Source organism: Benincasa hispida, chromosome 1, assembly GCF_027475165.1.
Source record: "Benincasa hispida cultivar pf3 chromosome 1, pf3_genome.v1.1, whole genome shotgun sequence".
In the NCBI taxonomy this organism is placed as follows: Eukaryota; Viridiplantae; Streptophyta; class Magnoliopsida; order Cucurbitales; family Cucurbitaceae; genus Benincasa; species Benincasa hispida.
Window position 1 is genome coordinate 62,436,797 of NC_143478.1, and position 19,611 is coordinate 62,456,407.

General features: G+C 33.6%; 2 protein-coding genes across 2 annotated transcripts; one reads left to right on the plus strand and one right to left on the minus strand.

Annotated features, from left to right (window-relative positions):
* Positions 1-6,610: 6,610 nt before the first annotated feature.
* Positions 6,611-7,885, plus strand: LOC120089224 (uncharacterized). The gene is made up of 2 exons (XM_039046643.2): positions 6,611-7,020; positions 7,363-7,885. Exons 1-2 carry the CDS (start codon positions 6,709-6,711, stop codon positions 7,564-7,566), a joined length of 516 nt encoding a protein of 171 aa, XP_038902571.1. The 5' UTR covers positions 6,611-6,708; the 3' UTR covers positions 7,567-7,885.
* An 8,831-nt stretch (positions 7,886-16,716) lies between these two features.
* Positions 16,717-19,384, minus strand: LOC120067181 (Pentatricopeptide repeat (PPR) superfamily protein). The gene has a single exon (XM_039018699.2). It carries the CDS (start codon positions 19,128-19,130, stop codon positions 17,178-17,180), a length of 1,953 nt encoding a protein of 650 aa, XP_038874627.1. The 5' UTR covers positions 19,131-19,384; the 3' UTR covers positions 16,717-17,177.
* Between the last annotated feature and the right edge of the window lie 227 nt (positions 19,385-19,611).

The window sequence follows — 19,611 nt, forward strand, 5'->3', positions numbered from 1 at the left end:
TAGTTTGGCACTTGAAGTGCCTTTAAGATACCTCATAATCCATTTAGTTGCCTCTCAATGCCTCTTACCCAGATTAGCCATGTACCTACTTACTAGACTTATAGCATAAGCAATATCTAGCCTTGTAGAAATCATTAGGTACACTAGACTTCCCACTGGGAATAAGGAATAGTTGACATTATCTTGAAATGTTTAATGTCTGATTCTTTTGGTGAATTCTCTGCTGAAAGTTTGAAATGATTTGCAATAGAAGTACTGACTGTTTTAGCTTCTGTCATGTGATATTTCTTGAGTAATTCTTGACAATATTGTGACTGATCAATACTGAGTTTGCTTGATTTTCTATTTCTGATTATGTTGATGCCCAAATTCTGTTTGCATTACCCATATCTTTCATCTCAAATTCTGATTTCAGTAGGTCTTTTACTTGATTTAAGTCTTTCATAGTTGTTCCTGATAACAACATATCATCCACATAGAGAAGAAGATAGATAGAATATGCATAGGTATTAGTGTTTATATAAACACAACTATCATAAGAACTCTGAGTAAACCCATTTTTCTATATAAAATCATTGAATCTTCTGTTCCAACACCTAGGAGACAGTTTAAGGCCATAAATTGACCTTTTAAGTAGACAGAAATGATCTTCTTTCCCTCCGACTTCATAGCCTTTAGGTTGGCTCATATAAATGACTTCATCTAAGAAGCCATGTAGGAAAGCTATTTTGACATCAAGTTGCTCCAGCTCTAGATCTTGTTGAGCCATAATGGACAATAAAAATCTAATAGATGTTTGCTTGACCATAAGGGAAAATATCTCATTGTAGTCAACACTTAGTCTTTGAGTGAATCCCTTTGCAACCAGCCTAGCTTTATATCTAGGTCCTTGACCATTTGGGAATCCTTCCTTGTATTTATAAACCCATTTGGATGCAATTGGTTTGCACCCTTTAGGTAAAAGAGCCAACTCCTAAGTGTCATTTTTAATAAGTGATTCAACCTCCTCATTCATTGCCTCTATCCACAATTTAACGTTAGGACAACTTACTCATTCTTCAAAAGTAGAGAGTTCAACTTCATTATTTAGGTCTGAAGCATTTAAATCTAAATTGATATAGTCATCATATCTTGAAGAGGGCATTATAGTTCTTCTTTGCCTATCTCTTGCTAAGCTATAACCCCTTAGGTTTGGTTCCTCTTGCTCTGGATAAAAAATAACATCTTCTAAATCTTCTTCATGATGAGGTAGCTGATTAGAATGTGATTTTGAGCTTGAAGGATCAGTAGTAGGGTTTAGAACCTGCTCCACCTCAATTGTATCAAGCTTTCCTTGAGGTGCTGTAACAATTGGTGTAGGATTTTGCATAAACATGTTAGTCTCCCTGAAAATGACATCTCTGCTTGTTATACACCTTTTTTCTATAGGATGTCACATTCTAAATCCCTTCACACCTTCAGTGAAACCCAAAAACATACATTTCACTGCTCGGGTAGCCAACTTCCCCTTGTTCTGATGTACAAAACCTGTGCAACTAAATACCCTTAGGTTGTTCAGATTAAGATGATGTTTGGTCTACCTTTCTTCTGGAGTAAGTAGATCAAGAGAGGCATGAGGGCATCTATTAAGAGTATAGACTGTGTAAAATGCTGCCTCAACCTAAAACTTCTCAAGAAGAATGGCATCTGATAAAAGACTTCTCACTTTCTCCATGATTGTTCTATTTAATCTCTTTGCCACCCCATTTTGCTGGGGTGTATACCTGACAGTCTTGTGTCTAATAATCCCCTACTGCCTACAAAAGACATTAAACTCTTCTGCACAGAACTCAAGCCCATTATCAGTCCTAAGACACTTTATCTGGCTATTAGTCAGTTTTTCAACCATAGTCTTCCATTCTTTGAATTTATCAACCACTAAATCCTTAGTTTTAAGGAAAAATACCCAACATTTTCTAGAGTAATCATCAAAAAAGGTTAAAAAAAAAAAATACCTGGCTCTACTCAAGGATTGGAAAGGTGAAGGGCCTCATAGGTCCGAATGTACATAATCAATGATGGCCTTGGTTGTATGCTAAGCCTTGACAAAACTCTGCCTTATAGCTTTGCTTATCACACAATGCTCACAGAAGGATAGGCTTTGATGAATTCTCTTAGGTAGAATTCCTTGATTGGTAATAGCTTGTAGACCTTTGGCACTAATGTGAGAGAGTCTTTTGTGCCAAAGATCTTCTTCAGTAGGCTCTTTATAAGTCACAACTAAGGTTGAATGCAGTTTCTGAACTCTTTGAACAACATAGACCCCATTTATTTTAATCCCTTTTAAAATAGGCTTACTATTCTTCAAAACTTCATAATAACCTTCCTTTCCTTTGTATTCACAACCAATTGAATCAAGCATGCCTGGTGAAATCAAGTTCCTCTTCAACTTAGGCACATGACTAACATTTCTAAGTAATTTGATTGACCCATCTTCAAGCTTGAGTGATAGAACCAATACTAATCACTGGACATGAGTTATTATTACCCATGTATACCGAGCCTCCATCCAGATCTGTATATGTGCTGAACCAGTCCTTGTGAAGTGTCATATGAAAACTAAAAGAACACTCTAAGTTTAGAACCTAATCTAGGTTCTTATCTGATCCATCATCTGCCTTTTGATTTGATGTAGCTAGGGCATCTGAATAGAAATAAGAGTCCTCACCAACTGCGGCTTCTCTTGACTGACTTGGCTGGCTTTTCTATTGAGGCTGTAATTGTGATTGTTTATTCTTCTGTTCATTTCTCCATTTCAAGGTTTTACAATCCTTGATTAGATGCCCCAACTTCTTACAATATTTGCATCCAACCTTGGATTTTTCTTTACCTTCTTCTGTCGAATTATGCTTGCCTTTTTCTTTGTTGCTCTGTTTAGACTTTCCTTTAACAAATAAATCCTCAGCACTGGGTTTATCTTTTTTGCTGGTTAGAAGTTCCATTTCTCTTATTTTAAGGGTTGAAATTATTATATCAGTTGATAAGGAGTCTCTACCATACTTTAAAGCAGTCTTAACATCTTTATAAGAATCTGGAAGTGAGTTAAGAAGCAAAAAGGCTTCATTATCGACTCCAATCTCCTCACCTTGAGTCTTAAATTCAATTGTAATCCTCTTGAAGCCATCTAGATTTTCTATTGATGACTTTGAGAAACTTATCTTGAAGGTGAAAAATCTTTCCCTCAAGAAGAGTTTGTTCGGCAAGTTCTTTGTCTCATACAACTCATTCAATTTAGTCCACATCTCGAAGGTTGTTTCTTAGTCAATTACCTGTCTTAGTACATCGTCTGACAGATTTAGAACAAGAGTACCATGAGCAATTAGCTTCACATTCTCCCTCTCTTCTTCTGTTGATGTGATAGGTAGTTTAGTTGGATCTTCAGGAGCCTTGTGAGCCATTTGTTGCCCCAAAATCGCTTTAATCTTGGCTCTCCACAAGCAAAAATCTCCTTTTCCATCAAATTTTTCGATATCATTTCTTGCTACTGCCATTTTTGTACTTCTTCACGATCGATTACCAAAGCTCCAAGATTTACTTTCTTTTAGTTCTTGACCAATCTTGAAGTTTTCTTGTAGGCTCTGATACCACTTGTTGGGCCTTTGCAAGCTTATGACAAATAAGTCTTTTGGGCTTTCTGAAAGAGATTAAGGCCCAAATGAGAATGAAACCACTTATTGTCTTGTGAATACTAGCTTAAGGAAAAACCTTGTGCTAAAAGCACAATCCATGTGAAAAGAAATCTGAGCTCTACACGTTGACGATCAGATTTATTTCAAACCACTCACAGAAAAAGAAAAGTTTTGAATGACTACACTAATGTAATTTCTTTCTTTTAGATGAACTTGAGAGAGAAAAGAAATATGATGAAATGCTGCTGAAATTTCTTTATGAGAACCAAGAAGCTGAAGAACTGAAACAAGAATATGAAGCAGAGGAGGAGAAAGATAAGAACATCAAGGATTTTACGTGGTTCGGCCCAAAATAGCCTACATCTACGGAGAAAAGCTGATATTAGTCTTAGAGAGTATTTTTGATGATTACAGATGAGTACTTTTAGCTATCTTCTTTTCTTTTCTATTTGTACAGTACACAAAAGAATAACTACAAGTGTATTTATAGATTTGTTTTTGTGTATAACTGTTTCAACGAACTTTAAAGTTGATTTCATCTCTTTACATTAACAATTGGCAAATGAAAAATTGACTATTTTAACTTTAAAAAAATGTAAAAAAGAGGAAGAGTCACTAAGACTAGAGCTAGAGTAAGCAAGCAAGAAGGAGAGGTTAGAAAAGGCGAGACAAGTGGCTCTCTATTTCTAGGAGATCGTATCCAGGATTTGGTATCTAAGCTTTGATTCTTCTAATTGGCTCGTATTAGCCTGTACTTTATTATAGGCTGTCATTCCCCCCATTCTTTTGGTCTTTTCAATGATACTTGAATCTGAATAAAACTAGATCGCACCTATTTCTAATGCATATGAATTGTCTCTATGTATCTCCTTCATTCACGGTAAGAAAAGTTGTGATTTAAAAATGTAAAAGAATGTGTCCTTTAAAAAAAAAAAATAGACACTGAATAGACTTCACAATGATAGATACATTCGTGATGCACCAAGTATTTTTCCTTTGTATATAATTTTTGGATTTTACTACTAATAATAGTTTTAAAAATTTTGAAAAACACTGCAACACGATAGTTATCAATGTTTGTGCGTTAGAAATTAAAATAAATAAAAAAAATGGATCCCGATAGATTAATAAATTATATTTTTTTTAACCAAACAACTTAAGATTCTTTCATGATATTTCATTTTACATTTGGAAATTAGTACCACATCTAAATTTGTATTACTTGTATGGCCGTTCATGAGAATGAGAGTGGGAATGAGAAATAATATTCTAGTGGTCAAATTTTTAACTTTAAGAATGAGAATATCTTATACATTTTATATTTCCATTTATGGAGGTTTTTTATAATCACCCAAGTAAATGAGTTTTCTCATTTCCAATAGTTTTTCTCTCTCTTACTTTTTATCTTTTCATTTTATTTGTTTTTCTTGGTTGATAACGCTAACATAATAAATTATTCTATCATTATGAATTAATATGAAAAACCATAATATTTTTTTAAAAATATAAATAACCATAATTACATTTTTTTTAAATCCCTTTTTTATTGGTAATATATCTTAGCATAAGAAATTATTTATTAAAATTATCAATTAGTCTTTAAAAAATAATAATTAATTAACTAATAATAAAATAAGTTAATTTTTTTCAATTAAACAATCTTGTACACTTGTACTTCTAGTTTTAATTTATAATCATAGTTATTTTTTAAAAATTAAAAACATTATTTGTTGATTTAAAGTCAATTAAGTTGATATCAACTTCTTTTGTATATATATTGCAACCATTAAACAATTAGTTAATTAACTCTTCAATTAACAAAACTAAAAAAAAAAAAAAAGATATTTAAATTAATTATCGATATTTTTTTAACAAAAATTTATAATATAAATTTGTAATATAAAAAATTTAATTGATAATAAATATATTAAATTAGAGTGTATTAGGTAAATTTAAATAAATTTTAATGACTTAAAATTGATTTAATAAGTTGATGGAATAAAAATAAATTAACAAACAAAAATTAATTATTGAAATTATTTTTATTGATTTTATATTTTATAATTACTTGAAAAAGTATCAACTCATTTCCAAATATTCTATTCCCATTTTCATACCTAACTAATTGAGGGATAAGGACATAAGGTAATCTAATCTTAAGTATGAAAAACTCAAATTGAAATTCAAAAGATTTCCATGGTCGGTTAGACCTTCTAAGATCCACTAAGATGGATCCATTTGGCCAAGTGAAATGCAGCTAGCAACACATCAACATGTTTGACTTAATTCTCAATCGTTGAAATCATTTCTCTTTCTTAAATTACATTTATGATTAAAAAAAAAATCCAATCCAAACAAATTTATAGTCATGTGCCGTTAGTCGTAAAATTTAAAAAAAAAAAATGTAAATAGCGAAACTTTAACCTGATCTAGAACGGACTAAAAAATAGATTTTATCATTAGATGACTAAAAATTTTGATATGATAGAAATTTATAATATATATATATATATGTAAAGAATACAAAGTTGAGAGACTCAAACCCACTCACTTTAACTAAATCCGTTCCTATCTGTATTTTTAGTCATTTTTTCTGAAGAAAAAGAAAATTTGAACTTTTTTACTATTTGGTAATGGTAGTGAGCGGTAAAAAAGAAAGGTTGAAAAAAGGAGAAACTTAGATATCTATTTTTGTGTAAAAATTGTCATAATCTTTTCTATCTATTTTATTTATTATTTTTACTCAATAGAGGAAAGAGGAAATTTGTTGCTCTCTTAATCTCCATTTTGCCGACATAACCCAACAGCTGTCATCATCATGTCATGCCACATAGTCTTAGAATGCTACGTGTCAAATAAAGAGGCATTCCCTGAGGGATCACATGCACGTGTTTCTCAAACTTTATCTACTAATTCCACTTCTCTATTTAATCCAACCATCTTCACTTCCCAAAACTTCATCTGCATCCCGAAGTCTAATCTCACTCAACTGTATTGTCTTTCTTTCATCTCTGTTTTGTTTTCTCTTGGCTTGCAATAAATGGCGCATTACCAATCTGGAACCGATCAGTATGGCAACCCAATTCGCCAAACTGATGAATATGGCAACGTCATCTCCGACACCGCTCAATACGGTGACCCCCTTCGCCGGACCGGTGAGTTCCGTGAGACGGACCAGTATGGAAACCCCGTTCATCGGACTGATGAGTTCGGTAACCCAATCAGCACCGGTACCGGCGGGACGTATGAGACGGGTGGATATGGTGGCACCGGTTATGGAGGAGAACACCATCAACAGCATAAGGAGCATGGAGGCATACTTCATCGCTCTGGAAGCTCCAGTTCCAGCTCCGTAAGTCTGGACATAAACCTTCTAATTTTCTAGTCCAAAACTTGTCTAAGCTACATGTAGGAGGTGGAGTTGTGTTTTTAGTTCATGACTAAAAAAAATATCGACTGTTTTAATCTCCATCATTGTTCAATTTTTTTATTTGATTAGGTGCGTAGTTCATGCTGCATCATCCATATTTATAAAAAAAAAAAAATTAATATTTCAAAAAAATTGGTGGACGCATTCAGAACTCCACCTTGCAAGTTCCTTCAAACAACCTTAATGTTTGCATATATTTTCATTGTTTTATTTGGTCTGATTTAAAACGGAAGAATGGATGATTTTATTGTGAAAATGCGTCAGTCGGAAGATGACGGTCATGGAGGGAGGAGGAGGAAGAAGGGGCTGAAGGAGAAGGTAAAGGAAAAGATGCCAGGACATCATCATGAGCCCCAGGCAATGTCAACCACAACGCCGGGCGGTTATTCGTCGGCCCAGTACGGTGGGCAGCATGAGAAGAAGGGAATAATGGAGAAGATCAAGGAGAAGCTGCCGGGACATCACTGAGGACTTGTACTCCTCATGTTTGTCTGTACTAATAAAGTATAGAGTTAGTACTGTGAATTTTAGAAAGGAATGGACTAAATAATTTGGTGGTTATGGTTGTGTGTGTTTTTGTGTTATGTAATTTCTGGGTTGTGAGGTATAAAGTATTTTATTAGTACTGTCTTCATCTCTGTGTGTGTTGGGGATAACCTGGTGATGTGTCTGTTTTATTTACTGAACCCTTGATGTCTCATTTTCTTTTGGGATGTCAATGAGTATCTAATCAGAAAGTGTACTCTTTTGAAGATCTTTAGGATTATAAATTATTAAATTTATTGCATTTACAGATTTTATAATAATATTGTATTAACCAATTAATTTGAATAATTAGAAGTCTACTTCAGTTGGGATTTAGTTTTGCTAACAAGTGGTAGTCCTCCGACGCCTTGTTGTACATTCACTATTGAAAGTGGGGTTTTCCTATTTGGTTTATTAGGGTATGAGTTTAGATGCTTATAGCTTCTTTGTGTGGTTTATTTGTCCGATCAATTGTTTTTTATATTAGACGGACTCTATGGAGATTGATTATTATCAATGAAGAACAAATTGGGTTTTATTGACGAAATTATTGTGCATGCAAGAGATTTCTTGAATTCATGATTTTCGATTTCATCTGTGCAATATGGTAAATGCGATTTCAACGAATGTTCTATGACCTGTGAATGGTTAACAATTTAGTAGCTCCAATTGTTCTTGGTATCCAAACTAAAAGGAAGTGGCGGGTTCATTTGCATTAAACTACAAAATATGTTATTTGAGGAAGAAGTTCTATTAGAAGTGAAACATCTTCCTTTAGACAAAGTCTCTACGTTGAAGACACTGTTAAAAGGTAGTAAGGATCTCTCGAGATATATCAATAATGATTCATCTGTACTTGCTCGTCTATTTACATTTAATTCTCCTCATTTTCCAGTTCAAATGACTATTTGTTTGCTCGTCCTTTTCAAACTGATATTTGGGTCTTTATGTGACATTCTTCCATATTGGATATTTTTTTTACTATTGTGAATGACTGCACTGTATATATATTTGGGTTTCTTTTTTGGATGTTATTCAAATCGTTCCTCATGGAACCCAACATGACTTGCTGATTAAGAAGTATGTTCCTTCGTTTATTTTCTGTTTTTGGCATAAGAAAGGTGTGAGAGAGAATTTAGTGGTAGAGTTGAACATTAACATATCTCAAATGTGGCAAAGTCTTATATTTGAAGCTGTGTTTGATTAATAGAATTTCTTCAGTAGTGAACTTCATATGAGTTCTTGTAGGACAAGACTGATTATTATTCACTACGTAGTTTTGGTTATTTATGTTTTGCTTTTACACTAATTGGTGGTTTAGCGAAGACGTCGTTCTTTGTCTCCTGTGATGACGTTTTTCAAGAGGCATGCTTTCCTGATGTTGAAATAATTCATCTTTTTCTGATTTAGTTTTGCCAAAGGCATTTAACACTATTCTGGCATCAACTTCTTCCAATTCCGGTGTGTTGGAGGATTCTTTCCAAGGGGGCTTTCCACAATACGTTTCTTATATTGATGATCTATTTGTAATTGATCAAAAGCTATTAAAGAAACCACCTGTTATTGAGGTGATTCCTCCCTCACTTTTAAATGTTTCTTCTAATATTGGGTTACGACGTTTCAACAGGTATAGTTAGGTCTCTTTCTTATTTATTGATTATCGTTTTCTTATTCAATGCGTTTGCACATTTTGAGCCCTATTATTATCATAAGATTGTTCATAAGCATTCTATTATTATCGTAAGATTGTTCATAAGCATTGACGTGTGGTCATGACAAAAAAGTTACAAGCCATAGAAGTCGATGCTAAAAACGGGGTTATCGTAAGTAGGCTTTAACCAGTATCATCCTCGGGGAATCGGATAGATATTTTTTTTAATTATTGAAAGATTCATTCAATTTTATTAAAGTAATCTAAGAAAGAAATAAAAGTGAAAGAATATGAAGATTATCAATAAAGAGACATTTCAGGGAATAGATTTCATTATTAAGCACACTTTGCTCCTCTTGAAGTAATTAATACATATCTAAATTGAGAAATCTGTTATCTTAAATTGTCTCTTTGAAGATCAATCTTTTCTTTTACTTACTAATTATTAATATCTAACATCCCCATTTTTTTAAGGTTATTTTGATCATTAGATTATCTTAAAATATTTAGATGTTATTTTGATATAGGGTGGCTAAAAATTTAATTTGGAAGACAAGATAATTAATTCAAAAGATATTTGTAAAAAATTAGAATTTTAATTTAATTTAAGGAAAAATTGGATTAATCTACTTGAAAAAATGGTGATTTTAAATTGATTAAATACTTAGAATGATGTTATTTATCTCAACTATTGGATTATATGTTTCCTTTAATTTTTTTTTTTTTTTGTTTTGGAGCCAAAATTAAATTAAAGGGAGAAGTTAATTAGTTTGAGATTAGTTTGATAAGAGATGTGAAATTTTTGGAGTCCTTCTCTTCCAATAGTTTGATACCACCTATCCCTCTATTAGAATCCTAGAGAATAATGAGGTTACTCTCGTGATAGTGTTCGAGATTGTTCAAGAAATCATCCGTGATCAAGATCGTTGGAGGAAACGTTCATTGGAACTTAAAAAGGATTGTTCATAAAGCTTGAGAATCTACAAAGGTAAGAATGGTTCTAATCTTTTTCTCCTAAATCATGTTATATTACATGTTTATATTATGTTTTATTATACTGAATTTATTTATGTAAAAATCGAATGGCAGGATGCAAGACTTCACATCGCTTCCACCGTGGGATTTAATCCTTTCACCAATATCTATGAAGAAGCCATAAATAATAAAGAAAGTAAGCAATGGCTGGATGCAATAGACAATGAACTTAACTCACTTTACAAGAATGGTACCTAGGAATTAATTGAAAGGCCATCAGATAAAGACATCATTTTCTGTAAGTGGATTTACAAAGGGTAAATTCAAGAGAATTGAATCATGAAGTAAGCTTCAAAGCAAGGATAGTAGCCAAGAGATTCAAACAAAAGGAGGAAGTAGATTATAATAAAATTCTCTCTTCTTTTGTGAAGCATACCTCTATAAGAATCCTATTAGGTATAGAATCCTATTAGTTATAGTGGCATGTGAGAACCTTGACTTAGAATAAATGGATATGACTACTGTTGTAAACCCCTGAACTTCTTTTACTAGTTAATTAAGTTTAGGTCTTCTTGATTATGAGATAAGATATGTATTAACGTTAACAGAAAAAAGTAGTTAAGTATGTATAGTGAATGATGCATCTGAAATGTAAGAGTGAAAATTTCTAAGTGTTATGACTATATACGTTCAGGTTGTAACACGGTTGACGCACAGAGAGTTGGAGAAGTCTATTAATGGTAAGCCAGAAGAAGACAAGAAAATATATTAAGTATAGAACACTGGATTCTCAGGTGAAGTAGGAACAAGTTAACACCTAAGGAGAGGAAAGGGTTCCATGCATTAGAAGTGGCAAGCTCCATGCGGCCAGCTTGGTTGAATGACGTTACCAAAGGCCCAAGGAGGGGGCATTGTGGCTAAGTATAGTAAGTGGCATGTAGGGTTTATGTGACTAACTTTGTATACCATTGTTGAGGGCTAAGATGATGAAGGATACGATAGACGATCATACATTGAAGAGAGAAGTCTTGGATGGTCGCAAGGCCATGCGATCAAGCTTAAGCTAAGAAATTCAGCTTAATTAACGAGTAAGTAAGCTAGGTGACAACCTTACAGACATCAAGAAAGGGATAAGCTTGCTAGGTGGCAATTAATTAAGCAAACTCTTCATGAAAATCCAAGTATAAATAGGCTTAAACAAGAAGAAGATTGTTTTGCCAAAAAATTTCTAATGCCTAAGTGAGGTAGTGTTGTTGCCATATGAAGATTTTAAAAGTTGAAGAACTCTCAGCCAACTAAAGAACAAATTGAGGGATTTTTTTGTCAATTTTGGAGGAAATAATGCTAAAATTTTAAGGTAAGCAAAAGTTCAGATGTTTATGAGCATTTTCTTTGAAAGGAGTTTAGTTAAATGAATGTTAGAATTAAAGTTATGAAATTTGGAAGTTTGAATTGGGAATGATGTTGTACATGAATAAGCAGGCAGCTGCAAATGAAGAACAAACAAGCAGCTAACCTAGTGATTTTATGCGTTAATGCATGCAATATAGCCAGTTCATAACAAAGGCATTTGAAATATGTCGTATAGTAAGTGTTTATCACATAGACTGGGAAGTGTTTTAGCGTTTACCCGAGCACCTTGAGAAAGAATTACCAATTGTCAGCCAAGTTATAAGTTAAGAAGGCTAAAGATAGTTGATGCGTTAAGAATGGCTTTGATGTGCCGAACTTAGTTATGATGCAATGACTATTATTATGCAGTAAAGATAAGATATGTGTTAAGCTCAAAAGGGAGTTAAGTATACTGACCAAAGAATCTTTCCTTTTCAAGGAAAATGCAAATAAGAAAGGTGTACAACCCCTTGGACAGTGAATGATAAATTTTAATGAATGTTTTCTAACGCAAGTTTTATGAATGGTTCTCAACGCATAGACATTTCATATGAAATTATTATATTATGATTTTCTCCAACGCATCCCTTAAAATGAATGTTGATCACATGATCCATGTTTTTAAATGAAGTTATTTAAGAGTTTAGCATGTGTTTTTCATTAAGCCTATACCATGTTTTATTGCATGATGAAATTAATCAAGTATATTCCATATTTTACAAGACACCGTTGATATGAAACCATGAGGTATGATTATTTCAAATATGCATTTTTTGTATATTTTTCTTAAATGTTTAAATGTTTGTGCCTTGTGTAAACCCTACTCCAATATATGTTGGTACCGAAGGTATGATAAGGTACCCAGATTACAATGATGTTAGGGATCCTTGACACTAAAGGTGGTCAGATCCCAATCTAGCTATGCATGCACTTATGATTATGTTATCGACGTTGATGAGATCGAGCAAAATAGCTTTCTCTCAATTAAGGTTAATAGGGATTGAGCAAAAGAGCTCTCCCACATGTTCAGGCAGCGAAGTAATGGAGTTTCAGAAAGATGCTAATAAATATTTCAGGATTTTTACATGATGTACTCTTATGATTTCAGTTCTATTTTTTTTAGAAAAAAAAACCATGATTATGATTTGATAAATGTTTCTTTGATAAGCATGTTTATGTTAACTGTGATTTCAAGTATGTTTTACTTAAGATAGTCACTCATTGGGATTTCCAGCTCACTCTTTAAGAATGTTCCGAGGCCTAGCAGTTCTGCCACTCAGTCACTTCTCATACCCTTAGGAAGATTGCAATTTAGGTGGCTCATAACGTTATGTTATTGGTTTTATGCCCATGTCAGGAGGGGGAATAGAGTAGAGTTTGTGTGTATTCAAGTTTGATTCTGGAATCTGTTATGTATGTTAATGTTGATATTTTTGGTTAGCAGTAAATTATATGTTTAAAGTTGTTGTAAAAATTATGTGTTAAAGTTCTAGAGAATTATAAGCTGCTAAACAAGTTTAACAAGTGCTAAGAATACGGATTTTTAGGAGTATGTTGGATAGTGGTTGTCATAAGAGGGTTGATAATTGTTGTCTTCACATCTACTCTCGGATTAAGAGGGTAATCTAGGGAAGGGTGTGACAATTGCCTTCCATGGTCTTCCTCCATGGAAGCCTTGAAGAAGAAATCTACATGGAACAACCCAAGGAATTTGATGTAAAGTGCAAGAATGAACTCGTGTGCAAGCTAAATAGGTCTCTATATGGCCTAAAACAGTCAACAACAAGGTGTTTGTACAAACGTTTTGATGACTACATTAATAAGATAGGCTTTATCAAAAGTTTATATGACCCATGTGTTTACTACAAAAAGAACCTTGAAGGTGACTATGTTTACCTACTTCTATATGTTGACAATATGTTGTTAGCAGGAAAGAATTTGACCAAATTAGTGGAGAATAAAGCTCAATTGAATGTTGAATTGGATATGAAAGACTTAGAGGCAACAAAGAAGATCCTAGGAATTAAAATACTAAGAGATAGAGAAAGGAATGAGCTATCACTCTCTAGAAATCATACACTAACAAAATACTACACAAATTCAACCTTGCACAACACTTTAAACTCTCAACAAGAGATTACCCAAAGAACCAGTTGAAAAATAAGCCATGAGCCATGTACCATACTTTAATGCCACAGTGAGTTTAATGTATCTAATGGTCTGTATTAGACCAGACCTAGTACATAGCTCAAGCCTTGTTAGTCGCTACATAGAAAATCCTAGCAAGAATCATTGCGAGGCAACCAAATGAGTCTTCAGATACTTTGTTGGAAATGAAAATGGGGTATTACTCTACAAACCTCCTAATGATCCTAAGCAACTGTTGAAAAGATTTGTATATGTTGCTTTTGCAGGTTACTCGGGATCCCTAACAAGATTTGCCTTTACTCTAGGAGAAAATCTTATCAGTTAATTTGCAATAAGTAGTTGCCTTATCAACAACTGAAGCTGAGTTTATAGCAGTTTCAGAAGCTGTAAAAGACGCAATGTGGCTACGAGGTATAATCAATAAATTGGGATACAAGCAAGAAGTAGTAGATCTAATGTGCGACAAATAGAGTGCAATTCACGTCACAAAAAATCAGCAATATCATGACATAATAAACATTTTGTCAGAGACATTGTTGAAAAGGAAATAATCAGAATATTGAAAGTCAAAACAGAAGAGAACGTTACAGATTTTATAGCAAAATCATTACCCAAACCTAAATTTGACCTTTTCCTAAATCTACTCAAAGTAGTAGATTTGAACAGACGGGAATAATCACAGAACTAAAAAGTTTCCAAGCTGAATTCTCTTCAAAAGGAGATTTGTTACACCTTAGTGAAGTTAATTCACCTGTTAGAAGCCTAGCTCCCAGCTTAGCTACCCAAATCCATTGAAGAAATAGAAGAAATACAGAAGTTCAGTTAGTTCATAACAAATTTGAGCTGCAAACGGTCATTGTAACTTACAAATTACAATCTCTCTGTATGTAAAAAAAACAAAATGTAATAGAAGTTGTAAGAGTGAGAGAGCTTTCATTTTTACGACTGATCAGAAAAGAGAGGCAGAGATTTGTGAGAACTCATCTATATTCCGTAATGTTCTTCATCTTCTTCTTCTTAAGAGCCTGAATCAATAAGAATCTTGGAGACTTTGACAGTGGATGTAGGCTATTAGCCAAACCACTATAATTCCTTGTGCATCTTCTTCTTCACCACTCTTTAATTTCTTCACATGGTGAATTCTTTAGCTTCGATGGTAAGTGATCGATTTCCTTGCTTCCCTCTCAGTCGCATGCAATTTCTCTGCGAATTGTGTTACTCTAAAGAAGGAAGAAGAACGTTAGTAAAGGGAATTGAATTTGTGAAAAGGAAAGAAAAACACGTGTCATTTATGACAGCACATAGAGAATTAATTTTCTAAGAATGCACACTGTCACAAGATTAATTAAATTTCAAAAGCAATCCCATAAAAATTCATATTATTCTTTCTAAAAACGTAGATAGTCATAAGTTTAATGAAATTCCATAAATTTAACTAAATAATAAACAATTTTGTAAAATAACCAATTACACTAAAACATTGCCAAAAGCATGGTTACTTTAGTACTTAAACATATTTAAAACTATATACTTCCAAGCATGAACTAGTTTTGCATAATAACCTCTCACATGTAAATCATTTCTAAAAATATAGCTACTTAATATTTCCAAGCATATCTTAGTTGTAAAACAACCTACTCATAATTTCAAATAAATTTTAGTTTGCAAAATATTTGCTAGCCACCTATTTTAAAAAATGTTTTTAGAGGGATAGATATCATAGTTTAATTGAAATCCATTGTTATCATGTCAAGACCGAGACTTAGGGTAGGATAACTTAAAGCGGAGTGTGACAATAAATTTGTCAAAAGATGGTGTAAATTGATACACTTATAAATATTTAAGATTTAAAGTGATACAATTATTAGTATAAGGTTTAAATCGATAAAATCCTGAAGGTACAAATTGATGTTTTGTCCTAATAATAAAAGAAAAGAGGTATTTTAACATTTAACATATACGTTTGATTTTTTTAATATTAATTCATGCCTTTTCGATTTTGACATTTAAATTTGGGAATCTAATATCCAATAATCCAAAGAATATTTGCAATTGAGTTACCCATCAAACAGTGAATGTTATTGTTGGGTAACTTTTTAGTTTTTAAAAATTAAACCTGTGATCTTAAAGAAATATTAGATCTCCAAATTTTTATTTATTGATTGTCTACATTTTAAGAATGTTTTTAAAATTAAAATCAAATTTTAAAAACTTGTTTTTTATTTTGAAAATGGTCGAACTAATAGTTCAAATATTTAGGTAAAGAAATATGAAAATTATAAGTAAAAAATTATGAGCAAACAAGCACATTTTCAATAATAAAAAAATTGTTTACCAAACCTGAAGTTTTATTGGTAGAGAATCCAAAAATAGAAATTTGAAAACAATAGATTCAATTAAAACAAATTTGTATTTCATGCTTTCATATATATATTTTAATATTCATAAATTGAATTCTAATTTAAACAATGATTTAAAATGTATTTGATATGATAATTATAAACCGTAAAACTTGATGAAATTACCTACTAAGTATTAGTTAACACTAAAATATTATTAATTTATTTATCGACATGTTTAATGTTAAAAAATTTGTATAATTATTATTTTGTAATATTATATAATTTAAAATACATTGTTTAATATATAATTTAAAAAATGATTTTGAATTTATAACGACATTCTATCTTTCCATATGTTTTTGTATTTATTTAATATAATCCTGTATTGTAAAATTTAAAATTCAAATTTTGAATAAAATCAGAACATGAAAATATTATTTTCAAAAGTCGCACTCTTTCGATCACATAATTTGAAAAAAGTTTTTAAAAACAAAATTTAGATTGTTTTAAACACAAATGAATCTAAAAACATAAACATAATCCAGATTCTCAACCAAACAAATCACTTATTTGACATCCAACAGATTGGCAGGCTAAATTGGCCCGTTCAACTAAATTGATTTCTTTCCTATTAATGAAATTAGGCTGATCTACATGGTGTAACAAAAACAAGAATGCTAAACACAGATTTTGTGTTAATAAAAGCATGAAGGAACACAAAGAAACGTAATAAAATATAGCTGGATGGTCCACTTTTAAGCCTTTAGCCTTTCGTCCGTTCTTGGATGTCCCGTTACTGAGTAAAAAATATCCAGACCGCCATGAATCAAAGATTGCCGGAGCGGTTAGATTATAATTCACAATGCACTACGATGGGCGTTAGATTGCCGGAGCTTCTATTTTCGTTATTTCAGAATCATGGTTTCTTCATCATTTGTTGTTCATACTTCACAACAGTGCATAAGGCAGAGTGGTCCTCTACTATGGTTTTCTTCCACCAAGGAAAATCAGCTGAGAATGAGGAGACTGTCAATGAGAAAACAGGATCACCAAAAGTTACCACAAGAACAAGTCCCGTTGTGGAAGTGATGAAATCTCATATTATCCCTTATAATGATCTCCCTTCCAGTGACCTCAGATGCAGCACACATCACATAGTGGCAATCCTCGCATATCCTAAGGTTTTTCATGATCTTAATGGTATCACCAGCATCAGTACATAGCAATGCATATGCCAATGCAAGCTTTTCACTATGACCCATCAGTATTCGTTCCTTTTCATCATCACTCAAATCATAAGGCACAGAGCTCAAGTTTGGTTTGTATCCATGGGCTCTTAATCTTTTAAGAAGTTGCTTCAAGGCTTGTGTAATCTCACTTGATCGTGGATGGGTTGTATCACCAGCAAAGAACTCGTCAATTTCCCCCTTCTTTCCTTCAAACCAGCTGCAGCCAGGAGTCTTCTTTGAGCCTTTTTCTCTAATCACTTTCCTCAATTTCGACACTTCTTCCCACCTTCCAGCTGATGCACATATGTTTGATAGCAGAATGTAGTTCCCTATACCATCTGGTTCGAGCTCGAATAGTTGGTTTGCAGCTATCTGAGCAATGCCAGGATTCCCATGGATGCGGCAAGCTCCAAGCAGTGCCCCCCATACACCTGCATGGGGTTCCATTGGCATGGTTTCAATGAGCTCAAGCGCTTCGTCCAAACATCCAGCTCGGCCAAGGAGATCTACCATACATGCATAATGATCAGGTGATGGAGCAACACAAAAAAACTTCTCCATCCTAGCGAATAACTGCCGACCTTGTTCAACCAAACCAGCATGGCTGCAGGCTGAAAGCACCCCAATAAAAGTAACCTCATTCGGCCTGATTTCTGTCTTTAACATCTCATGGAACAACTGCAATGCTGAAGGACCACGACCGTGCATTGCATATCCCACAATCATTGAAGTATAAGAGAACACATTTCTTTCCTTCATTCCTTCAAAAACCTTATACGCCTCATCAGGACTGCCACATTTCGAGTACATATCAATAAGAGCAGATCCAACAACTACACTTTCAGAAGGTCCAAAACCTGATCTTTCAGCAATGTCTCTAATCCAGTTAGCATATTTAACTGCACCCAACTGTGCACAGGCCGAGATGACACCAACCAATGTAACTTCATCGGTCTCCATACCTACATCCTGCATTTTCTGAAAATACTCCAATGCCTCTTTTGGTTTAGCATTTTGGGCATAACCAGTGACCATTGCGGTCCATGCCACCATATCCTTCAAAGGAAATCCATCAAATAGGTCACTAGCAGATTCCATATCCCCAAACTTCGCATACGCAACAATCAACTGAGTCCAAGAAATCACATCTCTCTCGGACATTTCATCAAACACCTTCCGCCCACACCCCAATAACCCGCATTTCACATACATATCAAGCATCGTATTTCCAACATACAAATCAGAAGCAAATCCCCCAATCAAAATCGTCTGGGCATGCACCTGTTTACCCAAATCCAGATTAAGAGCAGCCCCACAAGCCTTGAAAAGCGCCGAAAACGTAAACGAAACAGGACTGACGCCATCCCTCCTCATTCTAGTATACATGTTAATAGATTCAGACAAGGGTCCTTGAAGCGCATACCCACGAATCATGGCAGTCCAAAGAAAGGGGTTGGGGTAATTAACCTGTCCAAAAACCAGACATGGATAGGAATCCATCGGGACATCTATCCTCGTGAGCATGCGGATAAGTTTGGCGAGGACGTAAGAGCATTGGCTCAATCCGTTGCTGACGATATGGCCATGAACTTGCTTGATTTGAGAAAAGACCGTGCAGTCGTGAAGAATACTTATGAGTCGCCATTCTAAAAGCTTCCGCTGCTGTTGTAACTGAGAAAAGGGAATGAAATTAGGCGTCGCTGGTGTTTGGAGGCTCCGAATATAGCTATGCTTGGCGACTGTGGAGAGGTTGCGGGAGAGACCGATCATTACAAAGCTCGCAGCGGAGGAGGCGGACGTTCGACGATTACTCCGGCGACTTCGATACGCCGCTAGACAGTGCGTTTTATTAGTACGTAGGACTAAATTATGATGAATTCATTTTTTTTTTTTTACCTAACATAATTCTTACAATTTTTTTCTTTTTGTTGAAAAAAATTCGGTTGGAAGCCTTTTGTGCAGTCGGACCTAATAACAATGTGGCAAAATTTAAATGAAAAAAAATTGAATTCTTTAATTTTGTTTCTGGTGGGTAAGGAAGAAGAGAGCACTAGATACTTAATAATTGCCCTTTTTGTTTGTTTTCGGTTTATTAACAAAGATGTTGATTGTAACAATTAGCAAATTACAAGTGGCTAATTAGTCAAATTGAAAGTTTGGTGTAACGGTAATAAATCTCATAGTGTAGAAGTAGTTTGTACAATTTTTTCTTATTTCTTGAGTTTTCCAATAATATATGGGGTGGGGATCA